Genomic DNA, 21,128 nt, shown 5'->3' with positions numbered 1-21,128 from the left:
GTAGATAATTTGTTAACAATTTCTTTTCAATACTAACGAATACTTTCTTCTTTGTTTTATGTCCTTACCAAGTATGCTCAATAGGTATGTTTTAATTTAGGCGCCTTAAAAACTTATTAAACACAATTTAAAAAATAAATATTATTACATAACATTATTTAAACTAACGGTAAATTTTTTAAGGCAAAAATTACGCCATTTAATTATTTGTAAAATTTAAAGGAATATTTACTTTTGACGTTTTTTAATTGATAATTGTCTTATAATTAATAAATGAGGTGATTGGCCAATTATGACATATTTTCTTTGCTGCTAATAGAAGTAACTAGACATGCCTGGCATGTTTCAGTTGCAACAAATCGAATACTGTACACAAATGCAACAAAAAAGATACTAAAAAGGAAGACAACTCTTTGAATTTTGAAAATAACTAATCGATCTTTCTTCAAAAAAAAAAGTTTGGGATACTGCAAAATGGTAACTATTTTTTCGTTTTAGATTTTCTTTGTCCTCCAGTTTCGAAAGAACAAGTGGCCGAAGAATGTGGACTAACCGGGGATTACCTCATAACCGATCTAAATCCAAACACACTCGGTTTAAACATTGCGGAAAGTGAACTTATCAACAGCGCCAATTTATACGACGATCTTAATTTTCAATGTTATGAATTGCAAGGCGATCAATGAGAATATACAAGAAAAAAAAGAAAAGAAGATTGGATACAAACGAAATTTCTAACGCTACTTGAACTTTCATTTTGGGCACGAGATAGTGTTTAAGTTTAGAACACGTTTTTTATCGTCTTGTTTCAAGTTACTGTAGAGCACATAACTTTTTGCATATTGAATTAAATTACATTCACTTTAATTTTTGCCTGCTTTCTTAAAAAACTCGCCCCCAATACTTGAACTTAAGTCATATGGGAACATGAACCTACGATTAAAAAAACAAAATGATTAGCGTCAGATAAGTAATCTATACATTTAATTATATGATATAATCGCCATTTACTTGATGAAAATTCATAGCTTAATATATAAATATAACTTGCAAGTATAAATTTTTACAATTTATCCAGAGGCCACAATTGTTTTGCTACATAATAACTTTTTCAAATGGAGTGCTACAGCTCCAAATAAAAATGCGTAAACGTTTTCAACCAAATTTTACAAACTTAAAAAAAGTCCGCTACTGAACCAGTTTGGGAGTCACATTGATAATAGAAAGTGTAACTAATTATTATTTAAGTATTTATTAACCTTAATATTGTCCATATGACTTCTCGGCTGTACAAAGGGGTTGGGAGCAGGTGTCTGTACAGAAACCGGTGAACCCAGATCTCGCATGTGAGACAACTGATAAGCCAAATCCACAGTACTTTCCTCTACTACAGTTATAAATGTCCAAAGTGCATCTAATAACAAACTAATTGTCAATACTCAATAAAAACCATTATTTATCAAACACATTGAGAAAACCCTTTTTTGCGTTTGTATGTATAACTGCAATAGTAAGTTNTAAAATTATTTATATATAGATTATGTTTTACTTAATTAATTCGATTTATAATGCATAATCATTAATAATCAAGTGGAAGTTAACCAAATCGCCTACAGTATTATTTTAAAATACATTATACTTTTATTTCCTAGGGAAACAACTTCAAGTTGAATGCAACACCTATACTGTTGCATTACTTTTCTTTCTAAATCTATAACACAAACAATTAAGAGTTAGACTATGAGAAAAAAACAAATAAATGATCATTTATTCAATTAATTACTGTGTCTGAATATACATATTTTCATATTAAAAACGAGTTTATAACAGGTACTTTAATTTGCTCGAATAGGAATGTTTATCTTTGGATATGTATTAGATTAAAAACATAAAAAGATAAAACTTACCTAAAAATGTGGACGGTATTACATTAAAATTGATACATGAAAAATGCTTATTTAAGAATCTTAGTAATCATTAAAATTAAATTACAAAAAAGTATTAGATTAGAAACATAAAAAAAATAAAACTTACCTAAAAAATATGGACGGCATTACATTAATATCAATACATGTAAATACTCATTTGAGATTCTAAATAATTATCCAAGTCAAATTATAAAAAAGTATCATCTTTGCAGTAAAACAAATGTTGTGCTTAATATAAGAACAAAGACTGACGGAAGATGTACAAAGGAATTATTGCACCGGTGATCCAAAAAACAGAAACACCAAATTGTCTCATCATAATAATTTCTGAAACACCAGACAATTATGCTTAGCAAAAGTGTATTTGATTATTAATATGAAAAGGTACATAAGATGATAATACTGAATGAATACTTTACTTAAATTTGAAACAATTATGATTATAAGTCTAGGTATAGTAATAAAAACCTGTACCTGTAAATATCAAGCTCCTTCACAGAGTTATTAACATAATTTGAAAGTTTCAAATCCACAGCTGCCTTTCTGCAACCTTCGTACTTATCTGCTGGAATATCACTACGCTGAGCTTGTTGAGTACTCAAGCAAGATCTTGTTATAACTTCTTGAGCTGAAAAATGGATCGCAGTTAGTAAAATGGTAGTTAAAAGAGCAGTGCTTAATAAATCACCTCCTTTTCTTTCGATAATTTTCACACAAACATCATCATCTTCTGGACAAACATTAGTCCACATCATCCACCAATTAAAAGGTGTCCCGCACCCTGGTTGAGTGCTAACACATTCATAACACCATAATGAATTTCCTAAAATAATTTAATTGATGACTAAATAAACCACACCCAAATTTATTGCTTACCTAGTTTAAACAAAAAACACAAAACTGTTGAAAAAATTATAAACTTCTCCATTTTATTTATGTAAAAACAGTTAATTAGGCTTTTATATAAAATATTTAACTAATAACTAATTTAAACAAAAAATAACACTTTTTTCCACCTTCTAACCTCCAATGAATTCCGACAACAAAAATAACGTTTGTAAATATAAACTATAATCATAGATTACTATAATAAAGATATCTTCATGATATCTCAATGTTGGCAGCAGTGGTCTTAATTCTATTATTCTATATACCGTATGGGCTCAAAAATGTTTACTACTAACGTAAGTAGAAAAAGAAAATTTAATTTTGAAACGAACCATTATTATGCATAATTTTATGGTTTAATAAAAGGGCTTAAAAGAAAGAAATTAAAAAATTAACAACTGATCTGTATTAAAATAATTATATCACTTAAAACAAGTTAAAGCTTACACACCGATTACATAAGAAGTTTTTAAAATTACAGCATGCACTTTATGTACAATAAAAATATTTAATACATATACTGATTACGAAAATTTACATCACAGGCTGTCTTCCTACTAATAGGACGAAACAAGTATCACACACCCGTACAGGCTTTGCCGATGATGGAAGTGACATGGAATTATCTGAGCAAGCTTTGCAAAATATTTCCCCACAATTACGACAATGATGCTGTAAAAATACAATTAATAAGAGAACCAACTTGTTGTATTTCCCACTATTTTGTTTTAGGCAAAAGGAATTTATTTATAATTGTTTTTAATAAACCCGGTATATCACCGTAACGAGTTTCTAGGGATTTTTAGGTTTGTGAAGTGGCGATACTAATAAAAACAATAAACCTAACCATAACTGTAATGTAGCTTTGTTTACTCATTTTAAATAAATTTATTGCAAAATTTTAATTTAGTATAGGCAAAATGACCCACTTGCCAATGAGTCGAGTTAAAACAATAATGAGAAGTTCTGCGGACGTAGAAAGCGTTCATAAAGAAGCAGTATTGTCGCTTGCTAAAGCAACTGTAAGTCTAAACATGAATTACTGTTTTTACTTAATTTTTACTTTGAATGGTTCTTAGGAAGGTTTTCTGAAAGGTTTATCAAACGAGGTGTTTAGAAGTTCACGGCCAGCACACACAATAACCTATACACATGTCTCAGACGTTGTTCATGATTGTGAGAAATATGAATTTCTAAGAGAAATAATCCCAAAAAAAATAACTGTGGGGGACTACAAGAAGTTACTACAGAAGGAAAAAATAACAAATGGGAAAAATCAAGATCCAGCAAATAGAAGTATTGTACAGTAAATGCTTTATCAACTTAATGGTAAGATAAATAAAGAATCGCTGTTATTTCTTATCAATTAAGAAGACTTTAAATATCCCATAGACAAATACTAGATTTCAGGGAAACAATAACAAAAGAAAAGAAAATCTTAGTTAGTCTTTCCAAAAGAACTTTAAGAATGTACCTTTCTTCTTGTAACATTGAATTCCTTGTTGCAAGACCTGCAGTGTGTAATGTCCTTATCTTTGACCCAAGTCCCTTCCATTTTCGTTTTGCCAACTTCCTCCTTCAGATCTGATAATTGCAATTTACTGGCACTCAACTGACTCCCAAGCTCCTCCAATGTTTGCTCTTGTTCTAAGCAGTGCTCTTTCAAATTATAATACTCTTCTTGAATAGATGCATATTTCTAAAACAATTTTATTCCAAATGTAATCTAAAAGAATGTTACTTTTTAGTATTTTGTACCTGCGCTATTGTTCTAAGGTGTGTTAATTCCTGTTGCAACTTCGACGTGCGTTCTCTTTCCTGTTGTAACGTTTCCTGTAGGGAGATGCGCCAATCTCTTTCAACTTTTAAATCACCTTCATATGTACTAGTTAATTCTTCTTGATGAGCAGCTTGAACATCCAATTCTCTTCTTTTCCGTTCCATATTAAGCCTAGCTGACTCACTATCTCTATACCTGTTATGGTTTTATCATTTTATTAAAAATAAAACAAATTATGTACATAAGCCAATAAGGAATAGGAGAGATAAGGCATAAACGGTTAGTTAAAAACATATTAGCAGAAGAAATGGTCAAATGAAGACCTAGACTAGATTACTGTTCACAAATAGTTAGGAATCTGAAATGTGGTAATTTTTGGGAAATACGAAAATTTGCTAAAGGTAGAAAGGAGTGACAATTCTGTGCAAACTACATTTCAAAATGTTCATTGCACTCAATGTTTAAAAAAAGTTTTTAAATTAGAAAAAGTTGATTCTGTTTTTGTTTTCCTCATTTGGAGGTAATTGGAACATTTTGAAATGAAAAATAAAAGTACAAGGACATAAATAAATGGGCATGCAATAGGGGAAACAAATAATAAAAAACATTGAAAGTAAGGCAAACCCACTACTAAATCAAAAAAATTATAAGTACAAAACAAGAGGCAAGTTTTATAATGAAACACGTAGAATTTCAAAAATAATTTATTGATTTGAAGCACTTGAAGCTTAGAAACTCTACAAATTAAATAGTTACAAACAAGTCGACGTTCCATACATATTAGGAAATTGTTAATAAAGATTAGAAATCAAACAGATTTTTCTCGTGCCCCCTCTTTTAAAATCATTGAGAAAAGTCTATTTGAAAATTATTCATCAATCAGTGTTAATACTTTGCTATACATTTTAGCTGGATTACAATAACGTGTCGATTATATATGTAAATACGTTAGTATGTCTTAAAACTACAGTTATTAATTTTTTAAAAGCTGCTGCAGTAGTGAAGGTTTGCCAATACTTCCATGCTTTCTAAGCATTCTTTCTTTTTTGTTTTAAACATGTTAAGTTACTCATTATCCGATTATAGCACTTTGTAACTTTTTCCTTAATGAAAATAAGCAATACTGCTAAAGGAATTAATTTCCTATATCTTTACATAAGGCAAAAAAGCTACAAAACACTCAAGCAGTTAGTATATTTCTGAGAGTTTAGATTTATTGTACGTATTATACAAAATTAACCACTGAATCTACAAAAGTAGTTTTCCCATCCAAAGAATTTTTACATTTGATAAAACAAAAATGAAACGGATAGACCAAATTTAATAAGTTGAGTAGATAAAAAGAATAATAGTAGTTTCTTTTTACTGTGTAACATCTTGTCGCTCGGTAAATTCGTATGAATTTCGTGAATGCAACAGACACAAAACCGGAAGTTAGGGAGGGAGAAGAGAAAGAAGACATAGCTGTCAACCGTTCGATCTGTTCACGACACAAATCCGTGCACATGTTCTAATACTTTACGAATTATCTATAAATTTATTAGTTATTATAAATTATATTACACAGTTTTCATCAAAAAATTAATACTGAAAATATGAAATCGTTTCAATCAATACTGCACTTTAATATTTTTGCAAAAATTTTGCTCGTTGTTTTTTTTTATTTTTAATATTCTTATCTAGACTCACAGAAAACGGCGTATTCATTAGATAGTAAGCGGTCACGATATTTTTCTATCGTAAAAATGATGTTCTTGTTGAAATATTTTGTAATTTTAATTCTATCGTGACCACCACCTAAATAAAGCTCCATCACCCTCATTCCCAAATATCAAAAAACCATAAAATTTACCTACTTTGTCTCAAGAATTTGCATTGATTCGGTCATAGATTGTATTTTAGCTTCAAGTTTCGACACAAATTCCGTTTTATGCTTAAGTGAGCCCTCACATTCCTGAAAGAAGCCTACACTTATATATGACATTTTCTGTTACATTGCATACAATAAATTCAATGCATTTTAATATTTAATCAATTTATTGGCTCCATAATGCTTTTATTCAAATCTTTTCCACTTTACGATTAGTTAGCATACCATAATGTTATAAAAGTTTACTGCATATAACAGTGTTTCATACGGATAAAAAAACACCACAATTAAATTAATACCGGAATGTTTTATCACTTTTTAGATCCCATTAACAAATTACAATAATTAGTTTCAATTTAATAATTAGATGATATAAAATAAAAGATTCTTTTCATTCGCGAAAAAACGCAATAAACAAGACATTTAAGAAACCGTAGAGCCAACAAATTAAATATTAAAATATAAACCAGCACAGAAGTTCATACTTCTTTAAACAATATCATAATTACGTTATAATAAATAGTGAACAGCACCATAATCATCGCAAACAACATGTAATTAATTTGAATCTATTTCCAATTACATAAAAGAAACAGTTTGTAGTTATTTATGAAAGTTACACTTTGAAAACATTTGTTTGTTATTATTAATAAATAAAACACAAAAATAAAAAAATTAGCAATACTGAATACGAACTGTTAGACAGATTAAATAAAAGGAGGTCTCATGTCACAAGGGAAGTGGTGTTAAATATTAGCACTAATGATACAATGAGTTTAAAGCATGTTATCAAAGTAAGCAGGAACTACATAAAACTGTTGAAATTAGGGTTTCCAGTCCCAAGATTTTGTCCAAAAAATATGGTCCCAGGATTTTAGAAATAGTCCCAAAATCTTAAATATCCCGAATTTATGATCACGTCATGAATACATCCCCACTAAGCGAGTAATCTGTCAACGCAACAAAACTGGTAAATTGTCTAAAGGAATTAGAGGGTTTACCGAAAGTCTTATTTTAGTATCAAATAATGTTCAATATCTCATATTTTTTGAGCAATGAGTGCCACCCACGTACTTTGATTATATGTATATCGATTTCGGGACCATTTTCGAGATTTTCAGGACAAATGCTGGGACATAAAATTTGATACCCGTCCCAAATATCTTTCGGTCCCGGGATTTGGAAACCTTAGTTGAAATCCATTGTAAGCTCAATATCGTACTTTTTTAATGATAAATTTCCGAAGAATAACACTGAAATTTATTATTTTTGAACAAGCGATACAAGACCAGAATATTTTTTTAGTAGTATAGACATTTAAATTTTTTTATCGCGAATATTTTTTTCCTCAACTTCCGGCGTTACAGAAGAGCTGTTACCAGCATTGACGATTTCAAAATCGCTAACGTCGTCTTTGCTATCAGACGTGACTATTTTCCCAGTATCATCAACGTTTTCGTTAACACTACTTTCCATTTCTTTTATTTGATTTAAATTTGTCGCGTTTTCATTGTTACCCGTATTAACGCTGCTAGTGTTAGGTTCATTCTCGTTAAGTTCGTTCGGCAATGAGCTTTTCTGTTGATGTACAATTTTCAAGCAACTGTCTTTCGAAAGGCTCTTGGGCAAAGACATTCGTTTGCGATCAAGAACTTTTCGATCGCAGTGCTTCTTGTCGTGTTCGGCTTCTTTTATTAAATGATTGTACTTTTCAAGATTGTTCAGGATTTTGCCGATTTGACCGGCTTTGGCCTGAAGGCGACTGACCATCTCGCCCTTTTGAGTCAGTTCCACTTCGCATTCCTGCAAATTACCACCAACCACCGTCAAACCCACGAAAAATGACCCCCAATCGCTTTGTGAACATGATGACTGACAATGGTGCAAATGGTATGATCAAAATATTCAATTACATAATTTTTTTTTTTTCGTCTCAAAGATACAATTAATATTAATTAATTAATAAATAAGGAAAACGAAAAGATAACTTTTACGAAATACATGCAACATTTTTAATTTAAAAGAAACATGACGCATTAAAGTTAAAAATACTCTTACACAAGAATTACAAACATACATAGTCGTTTCACAAAATTCTAACACTATAAACGTAATATACAATGCGATTCACAGTAAAGGTTACAGTGTGGATTATCAAACTTAATTCGATAAATTGAAAAAAAAATGCTTTTTTTACAACAGGAATCTGACTTCTTTAACATGTATTTTTTTAATATTTTAACTTGATTCTTTTTATGAGACCATTATTTGAAATGCATTTTACTCAAAGTAATTGCTAACTTTATATCTCAGACGAGATGATAGGTAATCCTTTTATTTATTTATTATGAATATTCAAATTTAAAAAACAATATATCTTTAATAAACCACATTTTTCCACACTGTTCCACTTTGTTAAAAATAAATCAACACGTATATTTAAATAATGATATTAAAAAAAAAACCTAAAACCCAAATCTAAACGTATCCATAGATGGACTAGAAAAATTTACTTACTTGCAGTTTTTTGTACATCTCTAAATTAATGAGTTTGATCTCTTCAAGTTGTCTTCGTAGAGAAATAATTGTGTCTTGTTTTTCATGAATATCCTTTTCCAAAAGCTTCATTGCCACTTCCATTTCAGCCTTAAGACACATCTAGAAAAGGAAACATTTATTGTACAGGTACAAACAGCTAATATATCTATATGATTGCAATTTTATTGATAAATAATTTAAAACTGGGTATTTAAAAATCTGATGTAATACATATTATTGACCAGTCATTAATATTTAATTATTTTAAATTTGTTAAAAAGATTGCTTAATAATCATACCTGTAAATCCAGTTCTTTTTCTGCTTCTTGCCTGGCATTGTGTTCCTCTTCAAGTTGTTTCTTTAAATCTTCGATTACGACAGTGTCGTTTCTTGCTCCTGCCTCGTTGTTATCAGAACTACTGCTGGAATCCCGTTTCGATTTCATACTATTCTGTTTTTTATCACCAGGATCTTCTTTTCCAAGTTCCTTCCTCAGTAATCGGTTTTCTTCGTAAATATTGTACAAACTATTCTTTGTAATTGAAAGATCTTCTTTTATAAGAGCGTTTTCTGTGGTCAAAGATTCCACTTTTGACTGAAGATTTGTCACAGTTGCACTAGTTAAAACAGCATTTTTTGAAATAAACTTAATTTGGCTTAAATTGTTATCATTAAAACACGTTGAAAACCTGTGGCGTTCTCTTGCAATGGCTTAACTAAACAGCGCTTTAATGTTGTTTGTGTACGATTTTGTTATCTATATTTAATATTTAACTTAGTATGTAATCAATTCTACCAACAAAATTTGCGTGATTCATTCACATTTAAAATATATTTTCGAAATAGATAGGATATTTATTTGCGCAAATAAATAAACATTGATAGTTCTCACATAACCGATAAACTAAATTAAAATAAAATTCGTACACCTGTATTCGTAAGTGTTAAAACGATGCACCTAATCCGTATATATATGTAAATACAAAAATAATCAAATGTGTGAAATTCGTATCTTCTAAATGTGTTACGATTAAAAAGGGGTTTTAACTGTATAATAAGATTTAGAATTTATCGTTAGATTAATCTAGCTTCTGACTATGACCGAACTGTAGGTATCGAAACGCCTTTTGGTTTTTTGTATGGAATTTTAGGTTTTACTGATTTATTTATGTATTTAAATAAAAACAACAAAAATGAAAAATAATAATTAAATAAAAAAAGTGCCACCTCCTTACTTTAAATGCCTGTTAAGTTCTTCCATATAACTTTTTTGGTCCAGAACAGTTATCATATTATCGTCACCCTGTTCCTCATTATTTTCTTCTTCTGTTACCTGATTTGAAGATCTTAAGTACAACGAAAAATCAATAACCCCTTGCGGACAATCTAAATCTTCTTCCTAATTCAATTATAATAAATAGAACGTCACTTTCTAGATTTTTAAAACATAGGTAATATGGTAGTTTTATCAGTACGTGACTGAGTTTAATAGCACACTTATGTATGTGAAAATATACTAACGGTTCAGGCGATAAGTACATTATTTCATGTCTACACATTTAGCTTGGTCAGCAAGCAAAATATCGCGTTTTAAAAGGTGTTGCTTTTTACCATTGTCATAGATATACAATCGCAATGTATACGTATGTATAAGAGACTAATAAGGAAATTAAAACTTCTGAGTTATTATAAGTGACGTAAAAAAAAACAAGAATAGGCATTAAAATGCTAAAGTGCATCAATTTTTTTACTTTACATTGATATAAAACGTTGCACAAAATTTACTAGCCGTTTTATAACAGAATTAAACCATCTTATTTGTTTCAAATGCATGAAATTAATTTTATTCACACTAAATATAAAACACTAATAATGTTGGAACCTAAAAATAACAAAACGAAAATAGGATGAAATGTTTATTTTTGAAAAATAGAAAGACTAATGTTCTTTCTCTTTTTAAATCCTAACGCGAACTTAGACCTCAAAGATTGATAAGAGGCCGATTTATTGCTTTGATACAGTTAATATATTTTTATATTTTTTAATGCAAATAATTTATTTTTATGTAGCTTCATTAGTTGCGGTTTATTGTTTTAAGCTCAAAACACAGTTTGAGTTGAACAACCTCATTTTTTACTTAAGTCTAACTAAAAAACTTTTTTAATCAACTTTTGCCGTACTAAATATTTAAAGAAATAGAAAACTAATTACTCACTTTTACACATAAATTGCAATCAATAACGTTCAGTCCAACCAATAATCCAATAATGATGATTACTTCGTCACTTAACATCAACGCGTCAGGTTCGTAGAATTCGACCAGCGTTTCGTCCTTATGATCGATCAACACCTTCAGATAATCAGCAAGTTTCTTCTGCATAAGAGCGAGTCTGAGCCAGGCGCGGGCGCGACCCATGTGTGTTCTATTTTGAAATAAATTAATTGACAGGAAAGGAGTAAATTAGAAAATTGCTCAATAAAAGATATTCGTTTAATATACGCAATACAAACGGAAACAAATACGTCAATTGAAAAACTTAAAAGACTACGCTTGTTAAAAAAGAGTGCGGGACGACCGGCCATAAAAATAAAAATTTGACAAATAAAAGTAAACTTACCGTACTGTTGGTAAATCGCGAACACTAGAAGTAATGTCTTGTGCTTCAGGAGCATATTTCTCTACCAGTTGTAAAATGTCCCAAAGTTCCTTTCTAGGACCCAACAGACCCTAAAACCCCTAGACTGTAAGATAATATAATGACAAAATCATTTCATACAATATCTATACCTTTTTTAACCGTAGTCCATGCCTTAAAACATGTTCTAAAACGATAAAAAAGTGTTGCAAGGGCATATGGTCAGAATCAAGCATCCTTCCATATCTAAGAGACTGTTCTATCAGTTCCTTCACTACCAATTTACTGATATTCAGGAGATTGCTTCTTTCTATAGCCACAGGATCTCTACCTAAAATAGAAAACAGAATGGCAAATCAGAGTCACTACTTTATCTACTTCAAAGAACCAGAATGATTATTCTATTTAAACGTCTGATTTTTTAATTTCAAACCAATTTTAACAAATAAATTACTACCACATCTATTCAATTAAATTCTGTTATTTGCTTTTTCGACAACTTTTGATTACGACGCAAAAAAAGATCGCTAAGTTTATTTGGTTAATAATTGTATAAAAAAATTAAAAAAAAATTCAAAAACAAACTTGAAACTATATTACTATAAATTTACTAGTCGTTTCTTGAACCAGAGTTTATAAATCTGGTTATCAAAAGTTACAGTTTTATTTTGCAACTAGCGATTGCATATGTAGGTTTTGCATAATTGCAATAATTCAGTCCAATAAATTACAGTAATTACAGATATATGAGTGTATACAAAAATATCCTATGAATATAAAGTAGGTAAAGGCAAAAAAAAGTTTCCAATTTTTAATGAAAGTTGTAGAAGAAATAGAGACTGAAAACAGTTTTAAAGTGATTATGGATATTATACATATAAAAATCAAACTAAAAAAACATTATTATTCAGAAAATCGTAGCAATTCAGGGCAATACGTTGTGAACTCTTTAAACACAGAAAATAGTTTCAAACAAATGAATAGATACCAAAAGAGTGTATTGGAACGTCAGGTGATGGTGGAGAATAGTTTTGCATGTTAAATTCAACATCTTGCAGTTCTTTTAAACAGAGCCATTCGCCGTCAACTGAGACGCGAAAATTACAAAGATAAATAGTGTCTTGGGCCCCAGCCATGTCTTGTTCCATCGCATTGTTAGTCACCTCTACCATATTTATTGCTCTCAAGAGCAAATACAACTGGATTTAAATCACATCACTTCTATCAAATATTACTTTTTAAAAACAGCGACTAAAAGCAACCGGCACTGTCTGGTCAAAAGGTCGTTACAGCAAAAATTCTGTTATTGATTCAGTGACATTAAAATATATACCCAAGAGAGCATAAGAAAATCAATATAACACACCCCAATGTGCTGCCACCTTTTATTTTATACAAATGCCTGTCTGAATATTTTAGTTTTTGTAAACATAACATTAAATAAGTAACTTTATTATGTAAGATTTTAATTATTACATTACGTATTAAATGTTGTAGGCATAATAAGCATAAACTATTAAGCTAAATAAATATGTGATATATATTACATCAAGAACGAACCGAAATTAAAAATTGTGGCAACAAAAATTAAAAGAGGAAATACTAAAACACATAACTTTAATTATTTCAGTTTTGAATACTACAATTAATTTTCTCGTTTTAAAAACGTTGCACAAAATTTNACAAGTTGAAATTATTTATAACCGTAGTTAGATACAATTATTTTTGGGGAGGCATTTTTTGAATCTTCGCAATTTTTTTTACTTTCCCATTATATATATATATAGGTTTATATATTTCATATTATACGAGTGAAGGTACCACTCACAATCAGATTCTAAAATATGATTTTCATAAATTATCGGAACCTATAATCTTAAAGAAAAAAATTGGTACCTCACTTAGCTGAATGGTACAAAAATTGACAAGAACAGCTATTGGTAATATGATAGTTTACTGAATTGATGAATTTCACTTTAGAATTGTATCACTAACCAAATAAAATTTAACTACAAATATATATTTCTAAAAAGAGACTGATTCTTAAAATTTGATTCCTCCTTACACAATTAACATTCGAAAACATTACTACTGAAATAAAAAATCAATATGTGATAAAATAGCAATATCTTTACCAGCACTGCGTCTTCAAAATATTTAAGGGCTTTTTAATAAATTCCAGTATTTAATACCTACTTAAACTAACATTTGGTGAAACTTATTATTACAAGCGTACCTTTGAATGCCTTATTTTTCTTTTTCGAACGTGAAGTAAGTAGAGGTGTCCATTGAAAATCGTCAAAAACAGAGGATAATGATGAAGATCGAGAAAAATTTCTATCATTTGAGACATTATTAAAAACAGGAGTTGTTGGTGAACCTTCACTACTTGCAGCAGCCATATTTTAGGTTGACATATTTATAACAATCAGCTGTTCCAAACAAGAGTGAAGTTGGCCCCAATAAAATACAAGCGGAATAATAAACATATCTATGATAATTAACACTAACGTTGGTCCTCTGACTAGTCTGGGAATATGCAATTTGTTTTGTTTGTTTTAGTTTGATAACTGATAAAACCGAAATTTATGTACAGTCACTTATCGCATAGGGGGCTGTACATTTGCTATCCTTTTTAGTGAAGATGTTTTTCAGACTCACTGATCCACCCACTTATAACGAACCCGATATAAATAATTCGCTGATTTAAACTTTACTTGAATTGTGCAGGTTCTAAATATGTAGGTAGCATAATTCTGCAATCATTAGTTTTCTTTAAAAAAGAAAATTTCTTCAGGCGCTAAGAGAAATTCAGTGTCCATTTATTCAAAACCTTTTGAAGCTATTATAATTTCCTTGACGCCAATCGATTGCGCCTCATTTGCATTTAAAGGCAAAGCTATTATGGTAAGCGAAATTTATTCTTATATTATTTATTGTAGATAATAGTTCAACGTGGTTAAATTAAAGTTCATTGGTATTAATCAACTATGGGTATTATCTATGATTCTCGAAATACCATAAATAAACTGTTGAAATAAACTAAACATAGACAACACCAGGAATCATCGGAAACATTCGGCCCATTCCGGAAAGCTCCGGATCGACAATTTCAAAAGTTTAAAACGGCAAATTGGTAAATGCTTATTTGAGGTAATTTGTTACTTTTTATATTTATGTGCACATTAGGGGGCAATATCAAAAGTATATTTCTGTGCTATTAAATTTTAAATTTGGCTTTTTTCTTGTTCTACTAAAAATGTTTAAAGTGTTCTGATGTTGCTTGTAACATTTTGTCATTTTGTCTGGTAGTTCGAAATAATTATAAAATGATCATTTTAATGATTTTGGTGATTGTTGTTTCAGACAATGGAATAAAAGCTTTTATGTCAATTTGATATATATAATTATTTTAGGGGATTTATTATGGACACTACCTTTTGAGATAATATTAATATTTTTTCAAGATTTTCCTGGTTCGTTCTATTATCGATTTAAAAAACATCAATTGTATTTTTGCATTTTTATAGGCGCGAAAACTGGTTTTAAATGTTACAATTTTGAGCAATTAGCAGTATGCAATCGAATTTACACTAGTGCGTGTATGGTTGCATATGAGATATTTTTCTTCTACATAATTTCCCTTGTCTTTTTCCAGTTTTCCCTTGCAGAAGTGTTTGTATTCACAGCGATTTAGTACTACCATTGTTTAGAATTAGTAATAAAATTGTTTCCAATACCGCAATTTTTTTTTAAATAATATTGCTTTTAGTTATTTTTTAATGAATTATTGTCGGTGGGTGATTTATCCAGACGTATAAAAGTTTGAAAAATATAAAGCACATTTAAATGCTTCAGGTATAGAAATAAATTATTTATATTATTANAATTAATCTAGGAAAAGCATAGAAACTTGTTTATGAATATCGCTTGATTTAGTGAAAAATAATAAGTATCAGTTAGGTACAAACAAATTGATTTTGTAAAATAATTCAGTTGTATCAGGTACATATTTTGGTAACAAAATTACCGTTTTTATTAATCTTTTTTGTTCTACAAAACGATTATTTTTGGCTTTCATTTATTCTTTTCTTTTTACAGATACACTTCAGAGTATATATTTTTCCGGCTTTCTCCAAACGAAATTTTCCTTTAGTAGTTCAACCTACAAAAACAGAGTAATTCCTTACTAATCGAAAACCTTAAATGTTCTTGCAGTGGATAGGTAAGTTGGCTAAAAATATTTAAAACAAATACGTAATTGATGTTATTTGTTTCAAACATCCGGATAACTGTTTCGTAAACGGTTCTTTAAAGTTGGAAATAAATTATGTATTGTAATAAATAAATGAATTAAATATGTATATGGAAAGATTATTTAAACGCTATAAAATTAATTAAAATATTTGTTGTTTTTTTTTTACAGGCTTTAGAATACTAAGGAACATGTCTAAGCCATGATGCAACACCATTACTGTTGTGAAGAGGTTTTTCGAAACGTATTGTGCCTCCTGTACTAATATGAAACTATGGAATACTTTGGGTGAGATTTTAGTTCTTAATAATTTAAAAATCGAACCTTACCTTCAGTTTTCTTGCTAAACTTTGATTCAATAATATACATATCACTTTTCGGGCTACTTTAATCCACCAATTATTGCAATCGTACAGAACGAAATTCCGTTACATTGCAGTTATAACTGAATAATCTGTACATCAAACATAAACATTTATTTTTGTTGCAATTATAAAAAGTTTAGTTATTTGTACTCGAGTGGCTCCAATTCAAAAAAAAATTTTAACGACTGGCGTATGTTCAGGATGCTAAAAAAAGATAATTCAGGTCGCGGAAGTCAGAAAATTCTAAAATGTTTAGAAAAATTTATACCTTACTAGTATTACCGAGTAGTTTTTTGGTCACAGAGGCGGTGGGCTTAGATTTTCGTTACGTAGTCAATATCTTTTAAGGAAATTTCGCGCTATATTCAAAACTTTCTGTTTGCAAGAAATGGTTTAAAACCGTATTGATGAGTTACTACGTGGAAACTAATAGGGGAGGGGGGTCTTGGCATATAATACGAATGGTAACCGAGGGGGTAAAAAATTATAAAGAAAATGGGTTGCGTACTATGGGTACGTTCTCTTAATAAATAAAGGAATTCAGAACTGCTACTGCAGCCTAACGCTCAGAATACTTTGCAGTGAATTGGGTTGCCTAAGTCAAGGACGAGCTGTCGCCAACGTTTTAAACGTTTCGTGTATTTGAAAACAAATTACTATGATAGCAATGTTACAGTGCGAGTCGAAACTTTTAACCAACTACATTTTTGGATATTAATAAAATAATTTTATTTTATTTAGTACATAAGCGTATATGAAAATAATTATGATTTTATGACACTTAACACTGTAAATGTAAATGTAAATGATTTTTTTTACTTTGTTTTGTATATTTCTCTAGTATCGGTATTTTTACCTTCTGTCCTGTACATTACAATTTTTTATGCGACTTCTGATAGAGAAAGATGCTTACAGTTAAAAATGCGGACAAAAAAACGTTAGCTTTATTGGGAAAATTGTGATGAAAGCATAAAACTATAATAAAGTAATAATATTCAAGGAGATAGATACTTCTTAATCAAAAATAGAGAATGATTAAGAAGAAAAACAATGTTTCTATTTTTTTAGTTTGCGTAAAGTGTCAATCATAAAAACAAAGCAATGAATTTTTTATTTTCTGTCCAAAGATTGAGAAATTTGTAACAGTTATTTTTGTCGTAGACATCTTAATTTGGCAAATTATTTCAGCAAAAAGCATTGAATTTTTAAAAAATCCGTCTTCAAATTTCATTCCAATTATAAGAAATGAAGTTTAAGTTATAAAACCTAATATCTAATAGTGGATAAAAATATCTGATTTATTTNTGATGGTATAGATGCCAATTCAACAGAAGTCATGGATCGAAGAGTGGGAATATTTAAAGCGTTTTCAGGTCCCAAAACTGGTAATGTTGCTCCAGTCAAATCAGGAGCATTTTGGGGTCCAATTGCTGAAGTAGGAGGGGGCAAACTTAAAGATGTTATTATCGTGGGAGTTCGAATTTCAGAAGTAATGACAGCTGTAGATGGTAAAGCAGGTTGTTGCATCAATACGGCATTTTGTTGGATTATTGGAGGTGGAGGAGCATTTAACATAAGAGGCAGGGCAGAAATGACCGTTGTGGAAGTTTGTGTAGGGGGAGGAAATGTAACATTTGAAGAAGACTGGTCATTTTTTAGGAGAGGCTGGCCAACAGCATTCTCTGGGGTAATAATACTCTGAGAAGTTTGAACATTAAAATTGGCTTGTGATATGAAATTAGTATAAGACGTTGATATACTAATTTTAGGTTCATTGTTTTGAAACTTGTCAGAAAATTTATGTCTGGATGAGATAGGAGAAGGAGAACGTCTGCGATGTGACCATCTGTTGTTTCTGTTACGATCTTCACTGAAATAAATAAAAAAATTAAATGTTCAAATTAAAAATACAATTGCAAAAAATTCAAGTTCAAAATCATTTTTTAAGCACAAATGGTGACTATATTAGGTATAACACACCTGTGAGATTTTTCTTGGCTAAATTTAAATGATTTTAGTTTCTGATCAATCTTCTTGTCCTTCATTTGTTTAAATTGGTCCATAAACGATCCATCATTAGAAAATTGATTGTAACTCTTAGTGTATGACTTAGTACTGAAAACATTTACAATTTATGTGAACTTTTTTAGCAAATTTAGTGATATCAAGATACTAACTCCTTATTTTTTTCACTTTTCTCGGAATTTCCACTTTTTCTCTTCTGTTCCACTTTAGCTTGAATTTCCCTCTTCTTTTGTTCAATAAGTTTTTCCTGATGAGACATCTGGGCATATCGATCATTTCTGGTTGTTTTGGTTTGAAAAACGTCTACAATTCCTTTTCTAGACATTTCTAATTATGATTGAGGCAATTTTTACTACGAAAGGCATAAAAGTGAATTAATTAAGTACCCAGTATGCAGTAATTAGCACACGTTAACATTTACCTACTATAACTATTTTGACATTGTTGTTTATTATTTGTAAAACACGGAAGCCACTAATACATAGAGTAGTTCATTCCTCATTTTTTGGAGAAAAGCATTTTTAACAATATAATTCCTTATTTATAACTACAAATTTATTATATTTTTACGTACCATACATTTCAACTTGCATTACCGATTACATTATTGTTCGGCAATTTAGGCTATTTTGTCAATTTCTATCACATATACACAGATCACAAATCATACACCTTTGCTTTGAGGGTAGTATAACAGCGGATAAATAAATTAGCAAAATAATATAATAATGAACTCTTTTTTATCTATAACCATAGATAAAACAAAGATTTTCAAATCTTATATGATCATCATATAATCCAGTATCTGTGATGAATTTTATTTAATTCTTATTTATGATCATCTATGATTGAATTTATGTTATGATTAGGTCGCTTAGGTAAACATATGTAGTATGATGTATGTAGTATATTTATTTTTACAGCGAAACTGTTTAAGATAATCATCGACGTCTACTAATGGACGTGCCTTAGCGGTTAGAATTGTGGTACAACGAAAGAAAGACATGGAACGAAGTTTCGGACAATATCCATCTCTCACGATAGTGCGTATGCGTGTCATGAAAGAGACAGCATTAGCCGAAACCATACGCCATCTCTCTCACTTTTCGAGCCAAGAAATTAATACAATGACATACGGCTAAGGCACGTCCATTAATATATGTCTATGAATATAGTAGATGTTTCTATGAATTTTATGCATCTATGAAAGAAGACACGCCTCATCGCCATTTTAAAGGTAAGAATTTTACAATTTTACTTCCTTTTTGTAAATATTTTATTCTATTTCATTATGTATTTACTTTATACAATAGTTAATTTATTATTTCTCTATTTCTACAGATTCTATCTAAGATAAATGAGTGAGAAGATTGAAGTTTATTTTAATACAAGTGAAAAAGCAAGTCGTCTCCTATGGTGTTTTATCAGTTAAGTTATCATCTGGGAGACTTGTAGTTAATTAAGATGAGCATACATACATACTATATTATACAGGGTTTCGCAAGCAAGCGGGTTTCTTCAATAACTGCTTTATAGTTGAAGATATCAAAAAAAGTTTCTTATAAAAGTGCTACCATATAGGTAAGTATCTTCATATCTTAAAATTATTGTATTATATGTAGTGTATGTAGTGTGTTTATTTGATATTAACAGAAAAAACGGTTGAACATTACTTTAACTAGGGAAGCTAAACTAACTGTATCTGAATACTTTTTCATTGATTTCATTTTACAGGAACATTAGAAAACACCAGATGCCATTAAATTAAGGAGCATCTGTTGTATCACTCCTCATTTGTTCAATTGAGTAGAAGTATACTTATGGTCCTAAAGAAAGCATGGAAGTGCCTTTTTTCCATTGGGAATAAAAAGACAGTGTGCTGTTGCTGTAGAAAAGATTCATGACAGTGAACTGGTAAGTAACTATCAATTAGAAATAGTAAATGAAATCCCAGACACCTCTATCTCTTAGACATTTCTAACTTGCTTCAATAGACAATTTTTAAAGTGGTAATTAATTATGTTTTCTTGTCCGTTTCTATAGATTGTCTAACGAACAAATGAGAGGGAAAATTGCAGTTAATTTTGATGCTGCAGAAAAAACCGATGCTTTTGACGTCTTCACCTTGCAACATTGTGCAGTTAATTTTGGCCCTGAGAGTGAGAGACAATTGGAAATTAATTTGAAAGCCACTTAAATAACAAATTGTCTGTGGTATCATTCCTAGATTTGGTTTGCTCAATACACTGATGAACTTTAGAACACTACTTTTTACTAAGGTGAGAGAACATAACATNCCCACATCCTTAACTATTTGCGAAGAGTAATCTAATCTAGGTCTACCTCTACCCCTCCTAACTCCTGTTTCTGCCTCTAATATGTCTCTGACTAGACTTTCATGCCTAAGAAGGTGTCCTACCAACCTATCTCGCCCTTTTTTTATTGACTTTCATAGAGTCGTCTGTTCTCCTACATTTGTTTGTAAAATATAAATATAATTAATAGTCAAACAACAAACCTTTTGGAGTGTTACTGCTTGTACAAAGATATTAACTTATTTTTAAACATTCTATCATGTTGAACAACTGCATACTAGTTCTGAATGTTTAGGTGTAGCAGTAACCCTCCATTTGGTTTATGGTGTTTGACCATTCATTTACATTTTTGGGTTTTTCTATTTATACAATTGAAGTCTTATCAACATATTTTGTTAATGTTGTATCTGTTCTGTTATTATTATTCTTATTACATTCTATCATGTTGAACAACTGCATACTTGTTCTGAATGTTTAGGTAAAGCAGTAACCCTCCATTTGGTTTATGGTGTTTGTCCATTCATTTA

At 30.0% G+C, this 21,128-nt stretch overlaps 4 protein-coding genes and 2 long non-coding RNA genes across 8 annotated transcripts in view; 4 read left to right on the top strand and 2 right to left on the bottom strand.

Moving 5' to 3' along the window:
- LOC108741105 (forkhead transcription factor HCM1-like) overlaps nt 1-1,169 on the top strand; it is an 8,799-nt gene extending 7,630 nt beyond the window's left edge. Inside the window, exon 6 of the mRNA XM_025976527.1 lies at nt 499-1,169. Within this exon, the coding sequence (XP_025832312.1) occupies nt 499-686 (188 nt within the window). The 3' untranslated portion in view covers nt 687-1,169. The remainder of the gene's footprint in view (nt 1-498) is intronic.
- Nucleotides 1,170-1,745: 576 nt separating this feature from the next.
- LOC108741014 lies at nt 1,746-3,012 on the bottom strand. Its single transcript, XM_018475582.2, has 4 exons — nt 2,805-3,012; nt 2,617-2,751; nt 2,403-2,556; nt 1,746-2,255 (listed from the first exon to the last, which is right to left on the bottom strand). Exons 1-4 carry the CDS (start codon nt 2,854-2,856, stop codon nt 2,129-2,131), a joined length of 468 nt encoding a protein of 155 aa, XP_018331084.1. The 5' UTR covers nt 2,857-3,012; the 3' UTR covers nt 1,746-2,128.
- A 190-nt stretch (nt 3,013-3,202) lies between these two features.
- LOC108740998 (RUN and FYVE domain-containing protein 2) lies at nt 3,203-14,068 on the bottom strand. 3 transcript variants are annotated; one of them, XM_018475561.1, is made up of 11 exons: nt 13,878-14,068; nt 11,794-11,972; nt 11,624-11,733; nt 11,221-11,428; nt 10,241-10,404; nt 9,304-9,622; nt 8,984-9,124; nt 6,453-6,550; nt 4,575-4,791; nt 4,291-4,515; nt 3,203-3,488 (listed from the first exon to the last, which is right to left on the bottom strand). In XM_018475561.1, the coding sequence occupies exons 1-11, from the start codon at nt 14,041-14,043 to the stop codon at nt 3,351-3,353; spliced, it is 1,965 nt and encodes a 654-aa protein (XP_018331063.1). In that variant the 5' UTR covers nt 14,044-14,068; the 3' UTR covers nt 3,203-3,350. The 3 variants fall into 3 exon arrangements, with proteins under 3 accessions (XP_018331063.1, XP_018331056.1, XP_018331072.1); XM_018475554.2 differs by lacking the exon at nt 13,878-14,068 and adding an exon at nt 12,630-13,222; XM_018475570.2 differs by lacking the exons at nt 3,203-3,488; nt 4,291-4,515; nt 4,575-4,791; nt 6,453-6,550; nt 13,878-14,068 and adding exons at nt 6,568-8,269; nt 12,630-13,237.
- LOC108741020 (chromatin accessibility complex protein 1) lies at nt 3,495-4,186 on the top strand. The gene is made up of 2 exons (XM_018475594.2): nt 3,495-3,838; nt 3,896-4,186. The coding sequence occupies exons 1-2, from the start codon at nt 3,737-3,739 to the stop codon at nt 4,124-4,126; spliced, it is 333 nt and encodes a 110-aa protein (XP_018331096.1). The 5' UTR covers nt 3,495-3,736; the 3' UTR covers nt 4,127-4,186.
- A 1,576-nt stretch (nt 14,069-15,644) lies between the features above and the next one.
- Nucleotides 15,645-17,552, top strand: LOC112905018. The gene is made up of 3 exons (XR_003231504.1): nt 15,645-15,866; nt 16,068-16,184; nt 16,844-17,552. It is a non-coding gene; the product is annotated as an uncharacterized LOC112905018 (long non-coding RNA).
- Nucleotides 17,553-19,565: 2,013 nt separating this feature from the next.
- On the top strand, nt 19,566-20,566 carry LOC108740557. Its single transcript, XR_003231503.1, has 3 exons — nt 19,566-19,867; nt 20,021-20,200; nt 20,330-20,566. It is a non-coding gene; the product is annotated as an uncharacterized LOC108740557 (long non-coding RNA).
- The last annotated feature ends 562 nt before the right edge of the window (nt 20,567-21,128 follow it).

The sequence above is a fragment of the Agrilus planipennis genome, unplaced genomic scaffold, assembly GCF_000699045.2.
Source record: "Agrilus planipennis isolate EAB-ADULT unplaced genomic scaffold, Apla_2.0 scaffold21, whole genome shotgun sequence".
In the NCBI taxonomy this organism is placed as follows: Eukaryota; Metazoa; Arthropoda; class Insecta; order Coleoptera; family Buprestidae; genus Agrilus; species Agrilus planipennis.
Note: the sequence above shows the minus strand (reverse complement) of the source record. Positions and strands in the feature narration are given on the sequence as shown.